Source organism: Hyperolius riggenbachi, chromosome 8, assembly GCF_040937935.1.
Source record: "Hyperolius riggenbachi isolate aHypRig1 chromosome 8, aHypRig1.pri, whole genome shotgun sequence".
NCBI lineage: Eukaryota > Metazoa > Chordata > Amphibia > Anura > Hyperoliidae > Hyperolius > Hyperolius riggenbachi.
In genome coordinates this window covers 48,768,321-48,790,501 of record NC_090653.1, presented here as the reverse complement: position 1 = coordinate 48,790,501, position 22,181 = coordinate 48,768,321, and the positions used below count along the sequence as shown (strand labels likewise).

The window sequence follows — 22,181 nt, the reverse complement described above, 5'->3', positions numbered from 1 at the left end:
GTACTATCACAGTCTCTGTAATAAATCAATGTATCTCTCTCTTGTCAGACTTGTCAGCCTGTGTCTGGAAGGCTGCCAAGTTCTTCAGTGTTGTTGTTCTGCTATGAACCCCCCCCCCCCTTCCAGGCCCCTCTATGCACACTGCCTGTGTGTTATTTAGATTAGAGCAGCTTCTCTCTTCTCTCTTATCTTTTACAAGCTGGATAAATCGTCCTCTGAGCTGGCTGGGCTTTCACATAGTGAGGAATTACAGACAAGGGCAAAGCTGTTTGCAGGAAGAAAAGAGCAGCCTGAAACTTCAGTGCATGAGAGATGCAGGGGGAAAGAAACACACAAATGATCTCTTGAGATTCGGAAGGCTGTATACAGCCTGCTTGTGTATGGATGTATTTTCTATGTGTGGACATACTGTACATCAACCTACTTCCTGTTTTGGTGGCCATTTTGTTTGTTTATAAACAAACTTTCTAAAACTGTTTTTAACCACTTTACCCCCGCGCGTACGTATTTCTCCGCCCCTTTTTCCATCCTTTAAAAACCAGGGACGGAGAAACACGTACTTTCCGCGTTCCCGACGCTGTCCGCGCTCCCGCTCGTAAACACGCCGCCCGCCGCTAGTAAAACCGCCGCCGCCCGCTCGCCCGGAGATCAATGAACGGGAAAATCCATTCCCGTTCGTTGATCTAAGCCCCACAATGACCCGCTGCTCTCCTATGGGCAGCGCGATCATTGTGAGAAGAAACTCACGTGTCCAGCCTCCTTATTCTTCCTCCAAGCTTCCGGAAGGAGGCTTGGAGGTCGCAATAAAGCAAAAAGTTACTGTGGCCATCTTGTGGCCAAATAGTAAACTACACCCTACACAATTTTTAACATACAAAAAAATGACTTTTACACAAAAAATTAACTCATTACCTCCCACACTCCCCATTTTTTTTTTTTTTTGTAATTAAAAAAAAATTCAAAAATTTACAATTAAAAAAAATACATAATTAGTTACCTTAGGGACTGAACTTTTTAAATATTTAAGTCAAGAGGGTATAACACTGTTACTTTATAAACTATGGGCTTGTAATTAGGGATGGACGCAAAACTGAAAAAAATGCACCTTTATTTCCAAATGAAATATTGGCGCCAAACATTGTGATAGGGACATAATTTAAACGGTTTTATAACCGGGACAAAAGGGCACATAAATTTCATGGGTTTTAATTACAGTAGCATGCATTATTTAAAAACTATAATGGCCGAAAACTGAAAAATAATTTTTTTTTTCCCCACATTTTTCCTATTTTCCCATTAAAACACATTTAGAAAAAAATAATTCTTGGCATATTGTCCCACCTAAAGAAAGCCTAATTGGTGGCGGAAAAAACAAGATATAGTTCATTTCATTGCGATAAGTAATGATAAAGTTATAGACGAATGAATGGAAGGAGCGCTGAAAGGTGAAAATTGCTCTGGTGGTCAGGGGGTAAAACCCCTCAGTGGTGAAGTGGTTAACCACTTTTAATGCGGCGGGGAGCGGCGAAATTGTGACAGAGGGTAATAGGAGATGTCCCCTAACGCACTGGTATGTTTACTTTTGTGTGATTTTAACAATACAGATTCTCTTTAAGAGTAGAGTTGGCCAATGAGATAATCATGATTGTGGCTTCAATGCAAATTTCATTCAAACTGTATCCAGCTTGTGGAATTGAGCCAATTAAAATCAGACTTTTGATTAGACCAATTTCACTCTGCTAACATGCTGCAATTGGTCACAATTCACTAAGCTCCTCTCCTGTCTTTAATAACAAATCTGTGCTGTGTTTACTGTTATGTCCATGGTGATTAAGTATTTAGTATTCACTAAGCAATTTACCTCAGCAAAACATTAAAATAAGGATTATGTCCTTAAGTTAAGGGTTGATTTCTAAAGGTAAGGTTTCAATCCTTATAAAAATAACAGAATGCTAAACTTCAAGACGAGAGTTAATTCACAGAGAGAAATGCAAGTGATAGCAGCTGTAAAGCGTGTGAGGAGTCATTGCCTGGCTTGACCTGTCGTTAAGGACGGCAATGTATAGTGAAGCATTCTGAGCGGTCTGCTTTATTTTTTACTAGTTTATGCAGAAGAGGATTCTGTATAGAGAGAAATATACACAGTAGGCACACAGAGAGGGAGGGAGAAAGAGAGAGACACCAAGAATCTTTCTGGCAGGAGGGGTGGAGCCATATCCTGCCTGTGTGTGCTTCTCCCCTCCCAATCTACTGCATGTGAGAATAAATAGGTGATAATTTTAGGACTGGAGTGATAAGGTAACACTTTCACTGTGAAATCATATCACTACATGTTAATAAGGCAAGCCTCTTTAGTAAATTAACACTTAAAATATTGATTGAAGTACAGTGATAAGTTTACACCGGACTTATCACTAGTATGATCTTAGTGAATTGTGGCCATTGACTATTTAAGAATCAACATACACCAGCTATTCTATCACATTGCCAGTTGCTGGGAAATGGGCATGCAATGGGCCAGTAACAGAGTGATCACATGTCTGCACACCAGCTGGCCAGTTCCTGGGAAATGGCCATACAATGGGCCAGTAACAGAGAAATCACATGTCTGCACACCTAATGTCCAGTTCCTGGGAAATGGGCACACAATGGGCCAGTAATAGTGTGATCACATGTCTGCACACCTGATGGCCAGTTCCTGGGAAATGGCCATACAATGGGCCAGTAACAGAGTGATCACATGTCTGCACATCTGATGGCCAGTTCCTGGGAAATGGGCACACAATGGGCCAGTAACAGAGTGATCACATGTCTGCACACCTAATGTCCAGTTCCTGGGAAATGGGCACACAATGGGCCAGTGACAGAGTGATCACATGTCTGCACACCTGATGGCCAGTTCCTGGGAAATGGGCACACAATGGGCCAGTAACAGAGTGATCACATGTCTGCACACCTGATGGCCAGTTCCTGGGAAATGGGCACACAATGGGCCAGTAACAGTGTGATCACATGTCTGCACACCTGATGGCCAGTTCCTGGGAAATGGGCACACAATGGGCCAGTGACAGAGTGATCACATGTCTGCACACCTGATGGCCAGTTCCTGGGAAATGGGCACACAATGGGCCAGTAATAGTGTAATCACATGTCTGCACACCTGATGGCCAGTTCCTGGGAAATGGGCCCAAAATGGGCCAGTAACAGTGTGATCACATGTCTGCACACCTGATGGACATTTCCTGGGAAATGAGCACACAATGGGCCAGTGACAGAGTGATCACATGTCTGCACACCTGATGGCCAGTTCCTGGGAAATGGGCACACAATGGGCCAGTAATAGTGTAATCACATGTCTGCACACCTGATGGCCAGTTCCTGGGAAATGGGCCCAAAATGGGCCAGTAACAGAGTGATCACGTGTCTGCACACCTGATGGCCAGTTCCTGGGAAATGTGTACACAATGGGCCAGTGACAGAGTGATCACATGTCTGCACACCTGATGGCCAGTTCCTGGGAAATGGCCACACAATGGGCCAGTAACAGTGTGATCACATGTCTGCACACCTGATGGCCAGCTCCTGGGAAATGGGCAAACAATGGGCCAGTAACAGAGTGATCACATGTCTGCACACCTGATGGCCAGTTCCTGGGAAATGGGCACACAATGGGCCAGTGACAGTGTGATCACATGTCTGCACACCTGATGGCCAGTTCCTGGGAAATGGCCACACAATGGGCCAGTAACAGAGATCACATGTCTGCACACCTGATGGCCAGTTCCTGGGAAATGGGCAAACAATGGGCCAGTAACAGAGTGATCACATGTCTGCACACCTGATGGCCAGTTCCTGGGAAATGGCCACACAATGGGCCAGTAACAGAGTGATCACGTGTCTGCACACCTGATATTGTCCATCCAACTGAACCAGGTCTTGTTGTGAAATTCAGGCTTGATCAGCAGTTGTCCGTCACGCACAGCGTCCGCCGCCCTCTTCGCCATCTCGTCACAGCGCACGTACCACTGAGGCTTCAACAGAGGCTCCACAATGTCCTTAGATCGGCTAAAGGGAAAATAGATTTCAAGAAAGGATTTTTAGAGTCTTCAAAATGAAAAGGATCGTGACAATGAAACACTGTTACATTACATTAACCCTTTAGACGTTTTTCATTATATTTTCTTGCTTCTAATTAGTATTGCTGTAATGTGTATTTATGGCCTCTTGTCACTAGGGGGCAGTGTGAGACAATAGAGGACTTCTGCTTTCAGTTTCTGTATTTTCAGCTAGTAGAGAGAGATCAAAGCATTCCATGTACAGCACGAGTTCTGCCGATTGAGATCAAAAGCTGCGCACTTATCTCAAATGAGATACTAATGGGTTAAAGGGGCACTGTAGTGACATACATGTATTTTAGGATGCAGTAAATTATTCAAGATACACACTTTACAGTAAATTTCCTGGTTCTGGCATTATAAATACTTCCTATATCTATATATATTGCATGTAGCCCTGCTCCCCTAGCAAACACATTTATTACAAACCATCGCACCACCCTACTGCACTCATCCAGGGTTATACTGAGCATACTTAAAGAGGAACTCCAGTTAACAGTTTTACTGTTAGCAGGTGATGTAGCTGCTGCATGGTTTTTTGGCAGTTGGAATCAGCTGTAAACAGCTATTTCCCACAATGCAGCAAGGTTCACAGACAGGAAACTGCCAAGAGTACGTACTCTTCTTGTTTCTTGTGGGAGCCGTTTCACCACACTATCAGTCATACAACGCCCCCTGATGCTCTGGTTTGTGAAAAGGAATAGATGTCTCATGTAAAATTGGGTATCAGCTACTGATTGTGATAAAGTTCCGTTCTTGGTCGGAGTTTCTCTTTCAGATCAGAGAATGAACAAGTTACCTGCAGACGGGTACCACCATAGGGTTGTCCTTTATCTCCTTAAACAATCCCTTTTGTTTCAGAGCCTCCAGGACAGAGTTTCTGGCATCGAACCGCTTCATACCCTGAAATAAGAAGCAAGACTAAGTTCTAAACCTGAGAAAAACAGCAAGAGAAGCCTATGTACATCTTTTGCTGCCTTCGTTTTTTTTTTTGTCCCTTACATATAGTTTATTGGGCATTCATCCCCCAAAATGCTTTCTTTAATTTTGTTACTTAGCTGCATGTAAATGAATGTATCCAGGCCCCCAGCTCCTCCAGCACCTAGGCATTCTGTGCCCCATGCTGCAAGTGCTCACGGGAGCTCAGCCTGGGGAGGAGACGGCTTTTGCTGAAGCATGCACAGATTTCAGAGGCAAGGGTGCGGAGAGGGGAGGAGTGAGGACGAGAGGGGAGATTTCACAGGCTGAGGGGTGGAGATGCAGAGCAGCTTGCCTGTGTAATGATGACAAGCAGAATATGGCTGCTCTCATTGTATCGCAGGAAGAAATAATCATATACTGTTGAAGCTGTTTGCAGCTAGATATTCTGTGTAAAACATCTAAACTTTAGATAAGATATATAGACAAGTTAATGGCTATAGTTAGTTTTTCATCTCAGACCTGCTTTAAAGTACCAATTCAAGTGCATTTTATTACTGCATGCACAGAACCAGATGGAATGGCTGCCACTAGGGGATGTGGAGCTAACCACTAACCAGCAATCCAAAGTATTTTATTTTTTATACAGTAGGACACTTTTTATTCATTTTCTTTACAAAAAAATGCAAAAAGTCAGTAAATTCTTGTATAGTTTATGAAGTGTAATGAATGGGAGAAACTGCTAATGCGCTTTGGACACAAGAGCTAAGACTAAGGATGTATCTGGTCTCCATTGGCTATGTTGGTTTGAGTGGACAATAAAACAATAAGAATTTAGTGCCAGGCAACAGGCCACTTCTTTGTGGATGATCGAGTAGTGGTGGGACCCGACTCCTGCAACAGTGACAAACTGTGCATGGCATTGAGTGGCATTACCCGTATATACTCGAATACAAGTCAACCTCATGTATAAGTCGAATCCAATATTCAACCCTCTTAAGCTGGAATTTTGTATTGACTCAAGTATAAGTCTACCCAGCAAAGTTAATGGCTGCACTTGGGGCTCAGGAGGGGTTAATGACTGCACTGCATAGAGCATTGCAGCATTAACCTCTCCTGTCCTTTAAGTGCAGCCAATACCGCCTCCAGGCCCCCAAGTGCTGCAATTATTCACTCCCCTTCCTGCAGCCCAGTATTTCCTCCTGCCCCTTTCCTTGTTAATTGTTGTGACCAGGACTTTCAGACCTTTGTTTTCTTGGCATTTCCTTTAACAAAGTGTCCCTTACCACTGGGTAAATTGCTGCAAATGGGAATGTCACTATTAGTACACGTTACTCAGTGTGCTCAGTGTTGCTCCTCATGACTTGTGTAAAAGTCGACCCCTATACTTTCATTAAGTAGGTCACTCCTAAATTTCTAGGCTTATACTTGAGTATATACAGTATTTCTTCTTTACATATAAAAAAAAAAAACATTTGGATTATGACCTTGGAACAGCAGGACCAAGTCATTTTCTTGCCTAGACTCTGGAGTTTCCATGCACGAGGCCTGTTACAGCCTTGCAGTCCACCGTATAGACATCTGCTGCTACTCACTTTAGTGGAGCCCTTTGCAACAATAACCCCAAATGGATAAGCACACAAAAATAACGAAGTAACAATCCCGATCCTCACCAAGAATGGCTCAGGGACATTGACCAGCAGCCCGTTATCATCCATGATGTTGATGAAATCCAAAGAGTGTCGCATCCCCACCTCGTAATCAGTCTGATCGTGGGCCGGGGTGATCTTCACCGCTCCTGCAATGGGAGGACAATAATGGAAGAGGAGCAGTAAGAAAACGCTAAAGGCCGATTCAGAGGGGTGACTGCCGACGGCTGTGCACGGCGTTTATTGCTGAATGGCAGTGATCATCTCAATGTGTTTACAGACGATTGCTGGTGTCTGCGTTGCAGAGGGTCACATTTTCGCTGTGTGTAGTGTCTCAAAATGGAACGCAATGACGAAACGCTGGGAACAGATGCCAAACACTATTCTGAAAAGCGATTATTGGAAGCAGAAAAGTGTTAAAGCGGACCTGAACTCAGAATGTCCTCTCTGCTCTAAAAGATACGCAACAGCATAATAAACGCTAAACAAAAAAATGATTCTTTGATACAGCTGATACAAATCCTAAAATAAATCTGTAGTTTCTACTTCCTGATTCATGGAAGCAGAAATATTGTTAACATCTTGTGCTTTCAAATGAGCTTATCTGCCATCTCTGCCATGGCAATCATGTGACCTGGGAAGAGGTCAACTTAAAACTTGTGATTAGTCACAGATGAGGGGGATTAGGCAGGCTAAACTCTCTAAATACATAGAGGGTGCATTTCTCTAGGTTTTCCTTCTGTCCTGTGCAAGAGTTCAGGTCCTCTTTAAAGAGACACTGAAGCGAGAATAATTCTCGCTTCAGAACTCAGTTAGCAGGGGCACGTGTGCCCCTGCTAAAACACCGCTATCCCGCGGCTAAACGGGGGTCCCTTCACCCCCAACCCCCCCCGCAAAATCAACGACCAAATTGGTCGTAGATTTTGCTGCTCCTAGAGGCAGGGCTAACGGCTGCAGCCCTGCCTCTAGTCGCGTCTATCAGCGGCGCATCGCCGCCTCTCCCCCGCCCCTCTCAGCGAAGGAAGACTGAGAGGGGCGGGGGAGAGGCGGAGATACGCGCCGACAGACGCGCGTGGGGCAGGGCTGCGGCGGTTAGCCCTGCCTCAATCCGGAAGAGATCCCCGGCTACACAAAGGGGATTTCGAGGGGTAAGGGACCCCCGTTAAGCCGCGGGATAGCGGCGTTTTAGCAGGGGCACACATGTCCCTGCTAACTATGAGCTCTGAAGCGAGATTTATTCTCACTTCAGATTCTCTTTAAGTGTTGGCTCAACAAGCTACCTGCAGCTGTCCATCTGAACCGGCCATAAAGAAGTGATAAAAAGTAAATAAACATAAAGGGAGTGAGAAACAGACCTTAAAGTGAACATGTGTTATCATGTACAGTATCCAGGTTCCAAGGTTAAAGAAGAACTTTAGCAAAAAGGGGAAAAAAATAAATCATTTCAAAGTAAGAAGTTAAAAAAATAGAAGAGAGATCATGAAATGATTGATATTCGCCATGAGAGGATGAATTACGGACTTAAGATACATCATGCTTAAGACTCCAAAATCCCGCTTATAAGGAATGGAAATCCACTATAAAGGGTAAGTGGCATTCTGTCCTTCCAGTCCACAGGCAATACTAACCTGTCCCGAAGCTCATGTCCACAAACTCATCAAAGACAACTGGAAGAAGACGGTTGGCGAACGGATGAACAACAGACTTCCCCTTCAGATGCTGCACAAATCAGAGAGTAGAGAATGTTACTGTAAACCCATCTGGTAACTTCTGAGCATGTACATGTAGACTGATGGACCTGCAGGTCTGTCCACCAGCGATACTCACCTGATAACGCTGATCCTGTGGATGGACAGCCACAGCCGTGTCACCCAGCATGGTCTCCACTCTAGTTGTGGCCACCACAACCTCCTCACCTAGCAGAGAGAACAAACCAGTAAGAGGAGAGCTCATGTTCAGAGGACGCAAAACTCAGGAAGACCAAAGCAATGGGGGGGGGGGGAGGGGGGCAATGTGACAAAGTAAAGATAGTAAACTCCAGGGAGACACAAGCAAGGGGGGCAATGTGACCAAATAAAGATAGTAAACTGAGGGAGACCTTTTAAAATATGTGGCAAGGGGGGCAACGTGACCAAGTAAAAATAGTCCCACCTGTATCTTGTACTTTGTAAGCGAAGGAGACCAGCACCCCAAACTCAACACCTTCCTTATACCCAGGCACAGGAAGTACCGTACGACCGGTCAGCTCTTTCTTGTCCACCTAAAAAATGATAGTCAGGGATAGTCACTTTGCTTCTACAGCATCAGATCATAAAGGTACCAAAATACATTTAGCAATTGCCACAAAGATCTTTCTAGGGCAGGGGCAGGGAACCTATGGCTAGGGAGCCAGATGTGGTTCTTTTGATGGCTACATCTGGCTCACAGTTGTCCAATTGTCCCACCCTGGACCCTGTCGGGTCCAGTGATTTTGTAGGACGAGATGTCGTCCTACAAAGTGAATCAACCCCCAAGTCAGCTAACTAATTGTACAAGCTGCTAGTCTGTATTTCTCTTGTCTGGTTCTCGGGGACATTGCCGATGTTGCTGAAACCCAAGAAAAGCTGAAGACGTGTCTGACACTTCCGCTGCCCGGAGGATCTACTTCCATGCTGTAGGAGGTCCAACGGATTGTGTAGGCAAGCAATCATACTACATGGAAGTGGTGAGATTGGCCAATCAAGACTAAGGGCCGTATGCAATTCACTTTTTCACCTGAGTTTTCTCCTAGGAGATAATTTTTAATCTTCGATTTAAAAAAAAAACAACTTTCCAGCACTTTTCAACTAAAAAGTACCAAAAAGTGGGTGAACAAGTACTAACAAAATTCTTTTGAGTATTTTCTTGCTTTCTGCTGGCTTAAAAGGCATTTTATTGACAAGTTTAAAAATATCACCTAGGAGAACTCAGGAGAAAAAGTAAATTGCATATGGGCCTAAATGTGGTACTGACCAGTCAGTTCTAAGGGCAAATGGTTTCAGTCCAAAAAACTACAAGATGGAGAGAAAAGTAAACAACAACAACAACAACAACAACAACAAAATCATTAAGTCCATCTCCTTCCGACACTAAGCCAAAACTAGAGATCCTGGTGAAGGCTAGCAGAAAGGCATAACCTTTCCTCTTTAAATTGACCATGGACCTGATACTTTAGCTTGACGAAGGCAGGCCTATTGCCACCTACCAGCTGTAGGCTATCCCATAAATATGGCACACTAATTACGGCTGAAACTGTATGCAGAAATGGGATTCCAACCCTGCTTAAGTTGATGAACGTCCCTGTAGATGTGGTGATACAGTAGTGAATGTAGTATCTTCAGTCACTACTGGCTAACACTACCAGCCACACAGAAACCAAACCAGAAGCTTGGCCAGAAGCATCTGTCATGAGTCCAAGTTTTTGCCAAAGTAAAAAAGGTTCATTAATAAAATGAAAGACCTTGCTGTAAGGAGATGGTCAACTGACACAGATAATAGCGAGCGGTTTGTTTGACCAAAGTAACATGTTTATCAATCACAAAATATCCAACATCTTGTTCACATTGAACCGTGCAAAAAATGGGCATGCTATAATCCCAAACCAAAATGTTATGAATAGAGGCGACGATGAAACCGGTGCAATAGTTCTCACCTCTATATCGGATATGGCAGAGTTCAGTGTACAGGACCAATTTACAAGTCTTTTACTACGGTAGATTGTGCCGGCCTCGTGGAGGCGAATGAAGGCTTCCTGTACGGCGTTTGACAATTTCTGGAGGAAGAAGAGTAATCATGTAAGTACGATATGGTCTACAGAGATATGAGCTGAGAAACTCAAGAGGAAGGATGGTCCTCACCGGTTCCATTGTAAAACAGGCTCTGTCCCAATCCAGTGAACTACCCAGAATCCTCAGCTGGTGATAAATGCGGTCACCTTTCCTGAAAGAACACAAGAAATACACAACAATGAAAGCCACAACCTCAGAATTGCTATAATTATTATTAGTCCTTCGCTCATATCGTATATTACTTACTCTCCCTTCCACTTCCACACCTCGTCTATAAACTCTTGTCTACCCAGATCATGTCTGGTCTTTCCCCGCTCTCTCCAAAGCTTCTTCTCCACCACCACCTGGGTGGCGATTCCAGCGTGGTCACAGCCTGGATTCCACAGGGTCAGCTCACCACGCATGCGATGCCTGGGAGGAATAGAATAATGGGTTATTTCTTTACCATTTATTATTCCATGCCTGCACCTTTACTATTTCCAGGTCTTGATGATGACGACAGCAATTATTATTTAGTATTTATACCAGGGCTGTGGAGTCGGAGTCGGAGTCGTGGAGTCGTAGTCGTGGAGTCGGGCAATTTTGGGTGCCTGGAGTCGGAGTCGGGAAAAAAATGCACCGACTCCGACTCCTAATGAATTTGTAACTGTAATTAAACTAGAAAATGATAAAAATGTTCTATTTCTCAGATAAAAGTCATTAAAAATAATGTATATATACAGTAATAGCTGTGCTTAGTCCACAAAAATTAAATAAACCAATCAAAATTAGTTACTTGTGCTGCTTCAATAAAGCAGTCCCCGTATTTTTAACGTCAGATATACATATCTGATTGTGACTGTATATATGATGTGTACACAGGAATCTCTTATATATACTAAATAACATCTATGCTGTAAGAATAAAGCCTGATGTGTAGCTGTGTCACTAATAGAGATGGTCAACGAGATGGAAATAATTCTGCATTGATGCTGATTTATGCAAATGTATGCACTCCCTTTGCTGATGAAATCAAATAATTTGATATGTTAAAATTTGGTTTGGTGACTACAAATTAAAGGGTACCTGAGACGGATGAAAAGTAAAGTTTTATACATACCCTGGGGCTTCCTCCAGCCCCCTTCAGGCTAATCAGTCCCTCGCTGTCCTCCACCACCCGGATCTTCTGCTATGAGTCCTGGTAATTCAGCCAGTCAGCGCTGTCCGGCCGCATGCCGCTCCCACAGCCAGGAACATTCTGCACCTGCGCAATAGTGCTGCACAGGTGTAGTATGCCCCTGGCGGCGGAGTGTGTGCATGCGCACTACGCCTGACTGGCTCAAGTACCTGGACTCATAGCAGAAGATCCAGGTGGTGGAGGAGTACAACGAGGGACTGATTATCCTGAAGGCGGCTGGAGGAAGCCCCAGGTATGTATAAAACTTTAATTTCATCTGTCTCAGGTTTACTTTGATACACAGTAGTACTATACTCTACATATGCACTCCCCACAGAGCTGCAGGGAATCCACTGAGAATGTTGTGCACATTGAACACAGAGGTGTTGTCTGTTTACAATCTCCTCATTCCCCTGCAGAGTACCTGCACATCATTCTTACATGTACCCACACTTACATTGCCTAGGGCCTGATAGATGTTCTTTGTTCCGGTTTGTACCTTTTACAAGTACTCTTACCAAGGACTAGTTTTAGTCTAAAGGGAATAAATATAGTAGTCTACATATCCTTCTCACTTCAGTTGTCTTGTAAAATTCCTAAGCGTTGGCAGTTAAGAGACAAATTTCATGTTACATACTTTTAATCAACAAAATTGTAATATGCAAATTAGAGGAGTCGGAGTCGTGGATTTGGAGTCGGTGGAATCCTAAACTGAGGAGTCGGAGTTGGAGTCGGAGTCAGTGGATTTTTGGACTGACTCCACAGCCCTGATTTATACAGCGCTGATATCTTCCGAAACACTTTACAGAATACATAGTCATGTCACATGCTCACAATTTAATCCCTAGCAGTCATATGTCCATCGTAGTCTAGGGTGTACTTTAGGGAGAAGCCTATTAACTTATTTGTATGTTTTTGGGATGTGGCAGGTAACCAGAGTGCCGGAGGAAACCCATGCAGTAACTTGGACAACATGCAAACTCCTTGCACATAATGCCCTGGCTTAGATTAGAACCTGGCATTCGAACCTTATACCAGCGCTGCAAGGTAAGAGTGCTAACCACTAATAGCAGAATTACAATCTGGTGTAACAATTTAGCAAAAACATTTTTCCTTACTCTTTTTTAGCCCTTATTTATTGCAATCCTACTAGCTTTTGTCCAAAAGTAGCATCATCTGTCAAAACAACAAGTCCCCCCAGCTCAGAGAACAGCAATTCTATAAGCATTACACCGTTTTAGTAAATTATTATAAAAATAAATCTCTTCAGTGAGCTACACTTTCTACTCTCTGCTTACAGTCACACTGAATCCTGAAATGAATGACTAGCAGCACTTCCCTAGCCAATAAGCTCTACGATTCTCTAGTTTCCTAAATACATTTTTAACCACCAGTTTTTTTATTGTTTCTGTCTATCCTGTGCTCACCAGCGGGTCAGGCTGTCCTGGATGGCGTTTGTCAGAGCATGGCCCAGATGAAGAGACCCTGTCACATTAGGTGGAGGGATACACATCATGAACATGCCTTTAGGATTGGGCTCCGATACACTAGTTCTCTGTAAGAGAAGAATACATGGATTAGGTTCTTACAAGGCATATCCTTTATTGTAAAAGTGGAACTTCAGCTGTTCTGTTTTAATACTGAAGAAGAAGTGTTTACTCACCCCATACTCTGGCTTAAAGAAGCCTTGTTTTTCCCACCAAGGATACCAAGCGGCTTCCACATACTGAGGACTGTAAGAATCCGGCATAGCACCGGAGACATCTGAAAGGTAATAATGAGGGGGAAAAAAAAGAGAATTCAACAATTTGTTGTCACACCACAAACGCTACAACAACCTCTTTAAAATTGGCATTTCTTCTGAACCTCTGCCTCCAAGTCAGGAGCCATTTAACGTTCAGAGTCCTTCCAGCCAGATAACGCAGCTCTGTGCCTAACAGATTGTAAAAGACAACAGCTACGTTCTCCGGAGACTTACTAGCCAAGAAATGCAATAAAAAACATGGATGTGACTTAGGGCTGGTTCACATGGACGCTTGGCCGCATTTACCACCAAGTGTTCGGGACTCGTCAGCTAAACGCTCCCATTCAAGTGAATGGGAGCGTTTTGCAACCGGCTGTTACTGGCGATTACCGTTGACTGTGCAAACGCGGCGTTCCGATCCCGATTTACCGTGTCGTTTCAGCTGGCCCTAGAAGCAGCAATTCTAGGGTCAATCCACCGCCGCGGTTTCTTGTCCCCTTGTGGAGACGAAAAACGCCGACGCGGCGGGAAGATGATGATCGTAGTACCGCTGCCCACCAGCGAGACGTCACAGGACGATGCGGCTTCCGGCTGCCCCCCGTCCTTGTGAACCGGCCCTTAGACTTATTTACAAGCTGAGAAGTTCCCGTTATTCAAAATATTTTATTTCTTCTCAAAACTAGACTAATATTTTTCTCACACACGACTTCCCCAGCCCTCCATCACGCATGCACGGAACTGTGTGCATCACCTATAGGCCTGGAACCCACTACAAAGCGCAATCGCTAGCATTTTTAATGAGCATTTTGTAAGCGATTTCTGGCGATTTTAAAAAGTGCAAGCGTTTTGCCAGCGATTGTGTAGCGATTAGCGTTTTTAATTCTGATTGGTCCTTTCAATTAATTTTAATTTTTTTACATTGTGCAGTAATTTAAAAACCGCTAACAAAATCGTTCTGCGTAGGCTTTGACGAGCGATTACGCCAGTGTTTATGTACTTTACATTGCAGAAACGTTAATGCTAATCGCCAACGCTAAAAGCCAAAAATGCTGCGCGTCCTGTGTTTTGCGATTTTGGTAATATCAATCACTCCAGTGGAATTTAGTCCATCCATTAACATTAGCTGAGCGTTTAGGGAAATCGCTGGTGGTTTGAAAACCTCCCTAAATGCTAACAAAAGGCCGGTTTTACATCTATTTTTTGCGTTGCTGTGAGAGGAGATGATCTTGCCGATGCAGCAAGATTGTTTGCAGTTGCAGCCTGACTGAGCTCTTCAAACTTTTTCCTGTTCTAGAGCCAATACTAATTTACTAGTCAGATAAGCATTACACACATTCCTCAAGTCCATACAGATCGAGACTGATGCCAAATGAGAAAGTACTATAGTGAGATGCAGTCGAGGAGGGATGCGTCCGGTGTAAAGTACTTTTATATCCTTTAGCATCACAGATTGAGGTGCTTTAACCACCCTGGCGTTCTATTAAGTTCGCCAGGGCGGCTGCGGAAGGGTTTTTTTTTAAATAAAATAAAAACTATTCCATGCAGCCAACTGAAAGTTGGCTGCATGAAAGCCCACTAGAGGGCGCTCCCGATCCATAATTCTGATCGCCTCCGGCGGTCAGAATTAACAAGGAAGGCCGCAATGAGCGGCCTTCCTTGTTTCGCTTACCTCGTCGCCATAGCGACGAGCGGAGTGACGTCATGGACGTCAGCCGACGTCCTGACGTCAGCCGCCTCCGATCCAGCCCTTAGCGCTGGCCGGAACTGTTTGTTCCGGCTACGCTGGGCTCGGGCGGCTGGGGGGACCCTCTTTCGCCGCTGCTCGCGGCGGATCGCCGCAGAGCGGCGGCGATCAGGTAGCACATGCGGCTGGCAAAGTGCCGGCTGCGTGTGCTGCTTTTTATTTCATTAAAATTGGCCCAGCAGGGCCTGAGCGGCACCCTCTGGCGGTAATGGACGAGCTGAGCTCGTCCATACCGCTAAGGTGGTTAAAGGGTACCTGAAGTGAGACATACGGAGGGTGCCATATTTATTTCCTTTTAAGTACTGCAATACCAGTTGCCTGGCTATCTTGCTGATCCTCTGCCTCCAATACTTTTAGCCATAGCCCCTGAACAGGCATGTAGCAGATCAGGCGTTTGACATTGTAAGATCTGACAAAATTAGCCGCATGCTTGTTTCTGGTGGGATTCAGACGCTACTGCAGCCTAGCAGATCAGCGGGGCTGCCAGGCAACTGGTATTGTTTAAAAAAAAAATTGGTGGTTTACTGCAAAACACGTGTCAGACCGTTATTTGGAACTCAGCATGTAAAGTTGCAGGTTACTCCTAGATCTGTATAAACTTGAAGAATTTTATACAACAATAAATGTGATGTTTTTCTGACTAGTAAATTAGAGGCGGCTCTAGTTTCAAGCAAACCGGAATTGAAAGTAAACTTATGAGATAATGAATTGTATGTGCAGTACTGCTAAGAAATAAAACATTAGTAGCAAAGAATGGAGTCTCATATTGTTTCAAACACAGGAAGAGTTAAGAAACGTCAGTTATCCAAGCAAAAGAGCTTCTCTGAGCTCTCTGACCCAAATGGAGTCAAAGACAGTCCTGCCTTCTGAAGCACTCAGGAAGGTGACAGCCCCAGGACTGCGTAATGCCGAAAGGGGTCAAGTCCTGGCGGGGGGGGGGGGGGGGTTTAGCAGGGGATCGCGTGTGCCGATGCGCACGTATCCCCACCTGAATGACAGAGCGCCACTTCGTCATCAGTCTACCAGTTATTAGAATGCAAAACCGCCGTCTATTTACATTGTACAGCGCTGCGATCTACAGCAGCGCTGTACTGGGGACAGCCGTGTCACTCGGCTGTCCCTTGGAGGATCAAAACAAAGGATCGCTCTCATAGGCTAATGCCTATGAGAGACAATCCATATGATTGGCTGTCGGGGGGAGGGGGAAATACATTTTAAACAATGAACATTTTTATTTAAAAAAAATTGAAATAAATTAATGGAAAAGAAAAGCAAACAAAAAAGGCTGCACCAGTGATTAGAGCCCACTAACAGAAAGCTCTGTTGGTAGGCAGAAAAGGGGGGGGCTTCATTTGTGTGCTCTGTTGTGCGGTTCTGGGGTGAGCCATTAAAACTGCAGAGCACATGTTTGCAAAAAATAGCCTGGTCACTAGGGGGGTGTAAGCCTGTGGTCCTTAAGTGGTTAAACAAGCAAGAAACTGTGAGAGAGAGGCTGAGATAAGGTTTTACTGCAGGAAAGTTCAAAGGGTCATTAGCTCTGCTCAGTTTTAGAATTTAAAATACAGAGTGTGGTTTGTAAATTGTAAATATGACAGAATGATGAAATGTTATATAAAAAAAACCACATACAATTCATTTTATCAGAAGTTATTTTTGGCTTCAGGTTTGCTTTTACACCCCAACTTTGGAAATTTGGCGTATCAGATAGTGTATCGGCAGCCAGGCCCGGAGTTCCACAACTGGACTGGATTTCTCCAGCACCCAATGTGGAACTCCCCAATTTACAGAATGATGTCTGAGCCAGCAGTTCCCCCTCTCTCCTCTCTCACCTTTCTTCTCCCCTGGAGGAGTGAGGATATCGTACACAGTCACTCCCAGATCTTTCTTTTCCTTCTTCTCCACTTTGGGTTTCCTTGGCTGCCGGTGAGAAGATAGACAGCGGCTATGAGGACAAGTACAGGAACAGTACCGTTCAGTGGTGTCAGCAATAGACATGGCTCACCTCTATCTGCTGCACCTTTATCTTCTCCTGCTTCTGCTGGAACTTCTCCAGCTTCTCTTTCTTCTTGGATTCTTTCTTCAGCTGAGCTGGAGTCTTGAGGACACCGTTGAGAAGAACGGGCATCTCCCCAGAAGTGTCAGGCGGGGCAGTCTGGTTTCTGCTCTTAGCGTCTGCATTAACCTCCCTGGTGTTCAATTTCTCCAGGACTTCTGTGCAAAATGTGGTTCAATTAGTTTCAAATGATTTTCATTCAAGCATTTTTTTAATCTTTTAATATTGAATTCAATACAGGTTATTGCATTGAATTCAATACAAAGAAAACCATAGTTTGCCGTTAAATGTTGACACTGCATGGCCCTCAATCACCGGGGGAATATGCAATCCCAGATGGAGAAGCAAATCTGCCGAGGGACATGGAAGAAGACACTGGGGAAGCTATCAGACGTACACAATGAGGGATCAGCATGCCAATGGTAAGTATAGGTTAGCCAGGCATGGTTACTCCAGTATAGGTTAGCCAGCTATAGGTGCTGCAGTATTAGTCAGCCAGGAATAAGTGTCTCCAGTGTAGTTAGTCGGGATGGATGGGTAATCAGCGGAGGGAGGGGGGGGGGGGAATCAGCAAAGGGAGGGGGGGAAATCAGCGGAGGGAGGGGGGGGGGATCAGCGGAGGGAGGGGGGGGGATCAGCGGAGGGAGGGGGGGGGAGATCAGCGGAGGGAGGGGGGGGGGAATCAGCGGAGGGAGGGGGGGGGGGGAATCAGCGGAGGGGGGGGGGGAATCAGCGGAGGGAGGGGGGGGGGGAATCAGCAGGGGGAGGGGGGGGGATCAGCAGGGGGAGGGGGGATCAGCAGAGGGAGGGGGGGGGGATCAGCAGAGGGAGGGGGGGGGGAAATCAGCGGAGGGAGGGATCAGCGGAGGGAGGGGGGGGGGGGGGATCAGGAATGTCGCCTTCCAGCTGCTCTGTCCCGCCGTCTCTTTGGCTTTCCACTTCCCTGGGACTGATGGATGCAGCTTGGCACACCGTGGGTAGCACAGATCGCTACCCACAGTATGCTGACAGCAATCCATCAGTCCCAGGGAAGCTCAGATGTCTTCAGTATGGGAAAAATCGCTATTGCACACGTGCAGAACACTCCCGTCAATGGGAGCGCAATCAGTAGGCGCGCGGCTCGTGGCACCCTGCAACTGGCCAGCTTTCAGGGGGTCACTGCTGCTTGCTGGAGGGTCATGAAAGGATGGAGCGGGCACAGGATGACTGCGAGGGGCTGCAAGAAGGCATATATTTGAAATAAGCGCCGGTAGACTTGGGCGCAGGATACAGCTGGTATATGGCTTATCCTGCTGCTGCACAAGTCCCGGCCGTGTTAATTACTATTCCCGCTCCAGGCTGCCATGGATGGTGGGGAATGATATAATTCGGCTTCCAGTTATTGCTGGAGGCCCAATTATTGTGTTTTAAAAGCAACTTCAGCTCTGTCTTCTGATGGCGCCGACTTTACTCACTGAGAGCCCTCTATAGAAGTGATTCCTATTATAGTCTATGGTGGCGCCGGCTGCACCCAAATCTTCCTGTGCTGAAAAGGACTGCTCTGAGCAAGAAGCCCCAGGGAAGATAAACGAGTGCTTCTATTTAGGCTCAAGTAACACTTTAAATCATCTTATGCAGCAGCAGCGTGAATACAATATAAGATTATAACAATATAATGTCATAGTCACCTGTGTTACCTCCGCTGAACAGCGTCACCTCTCCAGACACCTCCTTGAACTGTGGCTGGTTGACGCAGGTCAGGAACCAGCGAGTGACGTTGTTGAGGGACTGTCTGGTGTTGGGGGAGATGTACTGCAATAGACAAGATAACAGAGAGGTGACTGAATGGCCAGGAATACCTCAGCAGGAGGAAGCTTTACATGCGGGGTGAGGAAGTGAAAGAAAACAGAGGAATGAGAAGAAACCAAGAACTCAACCCAATCAGCCGCTGGTCACTCGCAGCCCCACAGCTTGTGATCTAACATGTCCTTATTCTGGCTCACTGACAAGACAGGTCATTATCAGAATGAGAATCAATTTATTTCGCCAAGTAAGTTTGCATTTACAAGGAATTTGTCTTGGCAGTTGCTTAACAAACAAAAACATAAGGACAGACAGTGTGTATATTACAAGTCAAGGACAGCATGTGAGTATAGTGGCAGTAAGTAAAGTGAGAATTGTTCATTTTCAGTTCTGTGCTAATTACTTTCAAGTCCTAGCAGCTCTAACGTGGTTCAGCATTAAGTATGGCTACCACCTGAGGAAAAAAGCTGTTCCTGTGTCTAGAAGTTTTAGTTGCGATTGGCCGGAATCTTACTCCTGAAGGCATGCGCTGGAAGATGGAGTGAGCTGGGTGAGAGGGGTCAGAGGCAATTTTGGCTGCTCTCTTTCTGCACCTGCTAGCGTAAAGATCCTGCAGGGAAGGTAAGCTACAGCCAATTATCCTTTCCGCTGTTCGGATGATGCGCTGCAGCCTCCCCTTTTCTAATGCTGAGCAGGAGCCGAACCATACAGTCTTAGATGATGTCATGGTGGATTCGATGATTGCAGTGTAGAACTGCACCATTAGATTGTGGTAGGCCAAACTTTTTCAGCTGCCGTAGATGGTACATCCTCTGTTGCGCTTTATTGATGATAGTGGCAGTATTGTTATCCCATTTTAAGTTGTTTGAGATTGTGAACCCAAGAAACTTGAATGACTCTACCTGGGTTATTGTGGATCCATTTATGGTTAAAGGAAGGTGCTCTGGGTTTCAGGAAAAAAAAACAAAAAAAGAAAAAAAACACATCTCCATAGGTTGCACACGACTGATAGCAGTGACAGTTTGAGCGAGGACAACCACTACTATTGTGGTGCACGCTAGGGATGGTCAATGAGGTGAAAATAATTTTGAGTTGATGCAGCATCATGCAAAATTTTTATGCAAATGATGAAGCTTGAACATGGACCAGTCAAATCCTGCTGAGGTAAAATATGATTGGTCCATTTTCAAGCTGCATACATTTGCATAACCCTGAATCAACTCAAAATTGTTTGCATCTTATTGACCAGCCCCAGTGTACTCATCCCAGGGGGTACGCCTGATGGGAACGGGGGTATTTTTCTTCTCATTATAACAAGTTTTTTAAGATTCTTCAACTGATAAATCACAAAAAAGCATCTATCGGTAATCATAAACAGAATGTTTGGGAAGCGCTGAAGGACACCTGAAGTGAGAGGGATATGGAGGCTGACATATTTATTACTTTTTAAAAAATGCAGCTTGCCTGGCCGTCCTGACGTTCCTCTGCCTTTAATACTTTTAGCCATAGACCTTAAACAAGCATGCAGCAGATCAGGAGCTCCGACTGAAGGCTGACTGGATTGGCTACATGCTTGTTTCAGGCGTGTGATTTGCCTCTCATTAACCATCCCTAGATGTAGCAGGTTTGTAAAAAGGAGAGTGGTATCTGCACAGAAAACGAAACAACATAAAGGGGGCACAGGCGGCACAAGGAAGGGCAGTAAAGACACAAATAGGGCACAGGAGGCTCAAAGGAGGGGTGGGGCACAGAAGGACATAAGGAGGCACATAAGGTCAGGACAAGGTACAGAGGTGGCACAGGAGAGAGGCAGGAGGTGACACTGGGGGACAAGAGGGATGCAGGAGGTAACACTGGGGACAAGAGGGGTGCAGGAGGTGACACTGGGGGACAAGAGGGATGCAGCAGGTGGCACTGGGGACAAAACGAGGGCAGGAGGTGGTACTGCGGGACAAGAGGGGTGCAGTTGGGGGGACACTGGAGGCACAGGGGGAAAATGGGGGCACTGATGGTGCCAGTAGAGACATTGGGGGCACAGTGGGACAGAGTGGGATACTTTAGGCACAGTGTTCCGACTTACAATCAGATTCAAGTTAAGAAAGACGGTCCCTATCTTGTTCGTTAAAGAGACACTTAAAGTGGATCCGAGGTGAACTTTTACACATTGCATAAGTGTGTTCCTTTCCTATTGTTTATAGGGCATTCCTCAAGCCAAATACTTTTTTGTTTGTTTTAATACTCTAATTCCCTATAAACTAAAAAAGCCACGCCCACAGGTTTTCAGAGAGCCAAGGCAGTAGCAAGGGCTCATGGGAGCTCAGTCTGGGCAGAAGGAGGTAGAGGTGTTACTAGCCATTGATTTCAGAGGCAGAGGGGAGGAGGGAGGAGTAGAGGGGATTAGGCTGATGGGTCAAGATACAGATAAGGCCTCGTTCACATCTGCTGCGCTGAAAAACGTGTGAAAGCGCGTGGTAAAAAACGCATGCGTTGCGCTGCGCTTCTTTAAAGCATGTTTTGCTTGTTGTACCAGCAGCAGTTGTCAATAAAACTTTGTTTTTGTATGTAAATGTATTTTTTTCTCCACTTAGGGGTAAAAAACGCATGCGCTTCTATGCGCTTGTACGCGCTTCTATGCGCTAAAAAAGCGCACCCATTCACTTGCATTGATGTGCGCTTTCCAGCTCAACGCACAGAAATGCATGCAACCCTACGTTTCTGTAACGCTGCTCAGCGCAGCGGATAGATGTGAACCAGCTACATTTAGTTACATGGAAAATAAATACCTTGCTGATCGCACAGGGCAGTGCGCTGTAAAAAGCGCACAGAAACGGCCCTGATGTGAACGAGGCCTAAGCCTGCCTCTGTGTAATGTTTACAAAACATGGCCGCTGTCATTGTATCACAGGAAGAAATAATCATATTCTATTAAAACTGTTTGCAGCTATATTTGCTGTGTAAACCATCTAAACTTTAGGTAACATATATAGACAAGTTACTTGTTATAGTTAGTTCTCGGATCTGCTTTAAGCTAGAAAAAAAAAAATGAGTTTTACTCACCTGGGGCTTCTACCAGCCCCCTGCAGCAGTCCTGTGCCCTCGCAGCCCCTCACTAATCCTCTGGTCCCCCGCTGCCAGCTAGTTCTGCTTCTACCAGCCCCCTGCAGCAGTCCTGTGCCCTCGCAGCCACTCACTAATCCTCTGGTCCCCCACTGCC

At 45.3% G+C, this 22,181-nt stretch overlaps 1 protein-coding gene and 1 long non-coding RNA gene across 3 annotated transcripts in view; one reads left to right on the top strand and one right to left on the bottom strand.

Moving 5' to 3' along the window:
• Nucleotides 1-22,181, top strand: part of LOC137528794 (uncharacterized) — a 137,047-nt gene that overhangs the window by 66,292 nt on the left and 48,574 nt on the right. Inside the window, exon 5 of the long non-coding RNA XR_011023466.1 lies at nucleotides 12,574-12,691. This is a non-coding gene — a long non-coding RNA (uncharacterized lncRNA). The remainder of the gene's footprint in view (nucleotides 1-12,573; nucleotides 12,692-22,181) is intronic.
• Nucleotides 1-22,181, bottom strand: part of VARS1 (valyl-tRNA synthetase 1) — a 61,500-nt gene that overhangs the window by 32,231 nt on the left and 7,088 nt on the right. The window contains exons 4-17 of one of the 2 annotated variants that reach the window (XM_068250374.1): nucleotides 18,853-18,976; nucleotides 17,135-17,343; nucleotides 16,962-17,049; nucleotides 13,308-13,408; nucleotides 13,072-13,199; nucleotides 10,735-10,899; nucleotides 10,558-10,639; nucleotides 10,353-10,472; nucleotides 8,834-8,942; nucleotides 8,510-8,598; nucleotides 8,311-8,401; nucleotides 6,707-6,831; nucleotides 4,915-5,018; nucleotides 3,907-4,065 (exon numbers count right to left, since the gene is read on the bottom strand). In XM_068250374.1, coding sequence (XP_068106475.1) covers nucleotides 3,907-4,065; nucleotides 4,915-5,018; nucleotides 6,707-6,831; nucleotides 8,311-8,401; nucleotides 8,510-8,598; nucleotides 8,834-8,942; nucleotides 10,353-10,472; nucleotides 10,558-10,639; nucleotides 10,735-10,899; nucleotides 13,072-13,199; nucleotides 13,308-13,408; nucleotides 16,962-17,049; nucleotides 17,135-17,343; nucleotides 18,853-18,976 — 1,694 coding nt within the window. The remainder of the gene's footprint in view (nucleotides 1-3,906; nucleotides 4,066-4,914; nucleotides 5,019-6,706; nucleotides 6,832-8,310; nucleotides 8,402-8,509; nucleotides 8,599-8,833; nucleotides 8,943-10,352; nucleotides 10,473-10,557; nucleotides 10,640-10,734; nucleotides 10,900-13,071; nucleotides 13,200-13,307; nucleotides 13,409-16,961; nucleotides 17,050-17,134; nucleotides 17,344-18,852; nucleotides 18,977-22,181) is intronic. The other variant, XM_068250376.1, reaches the window with a different exon arrangement.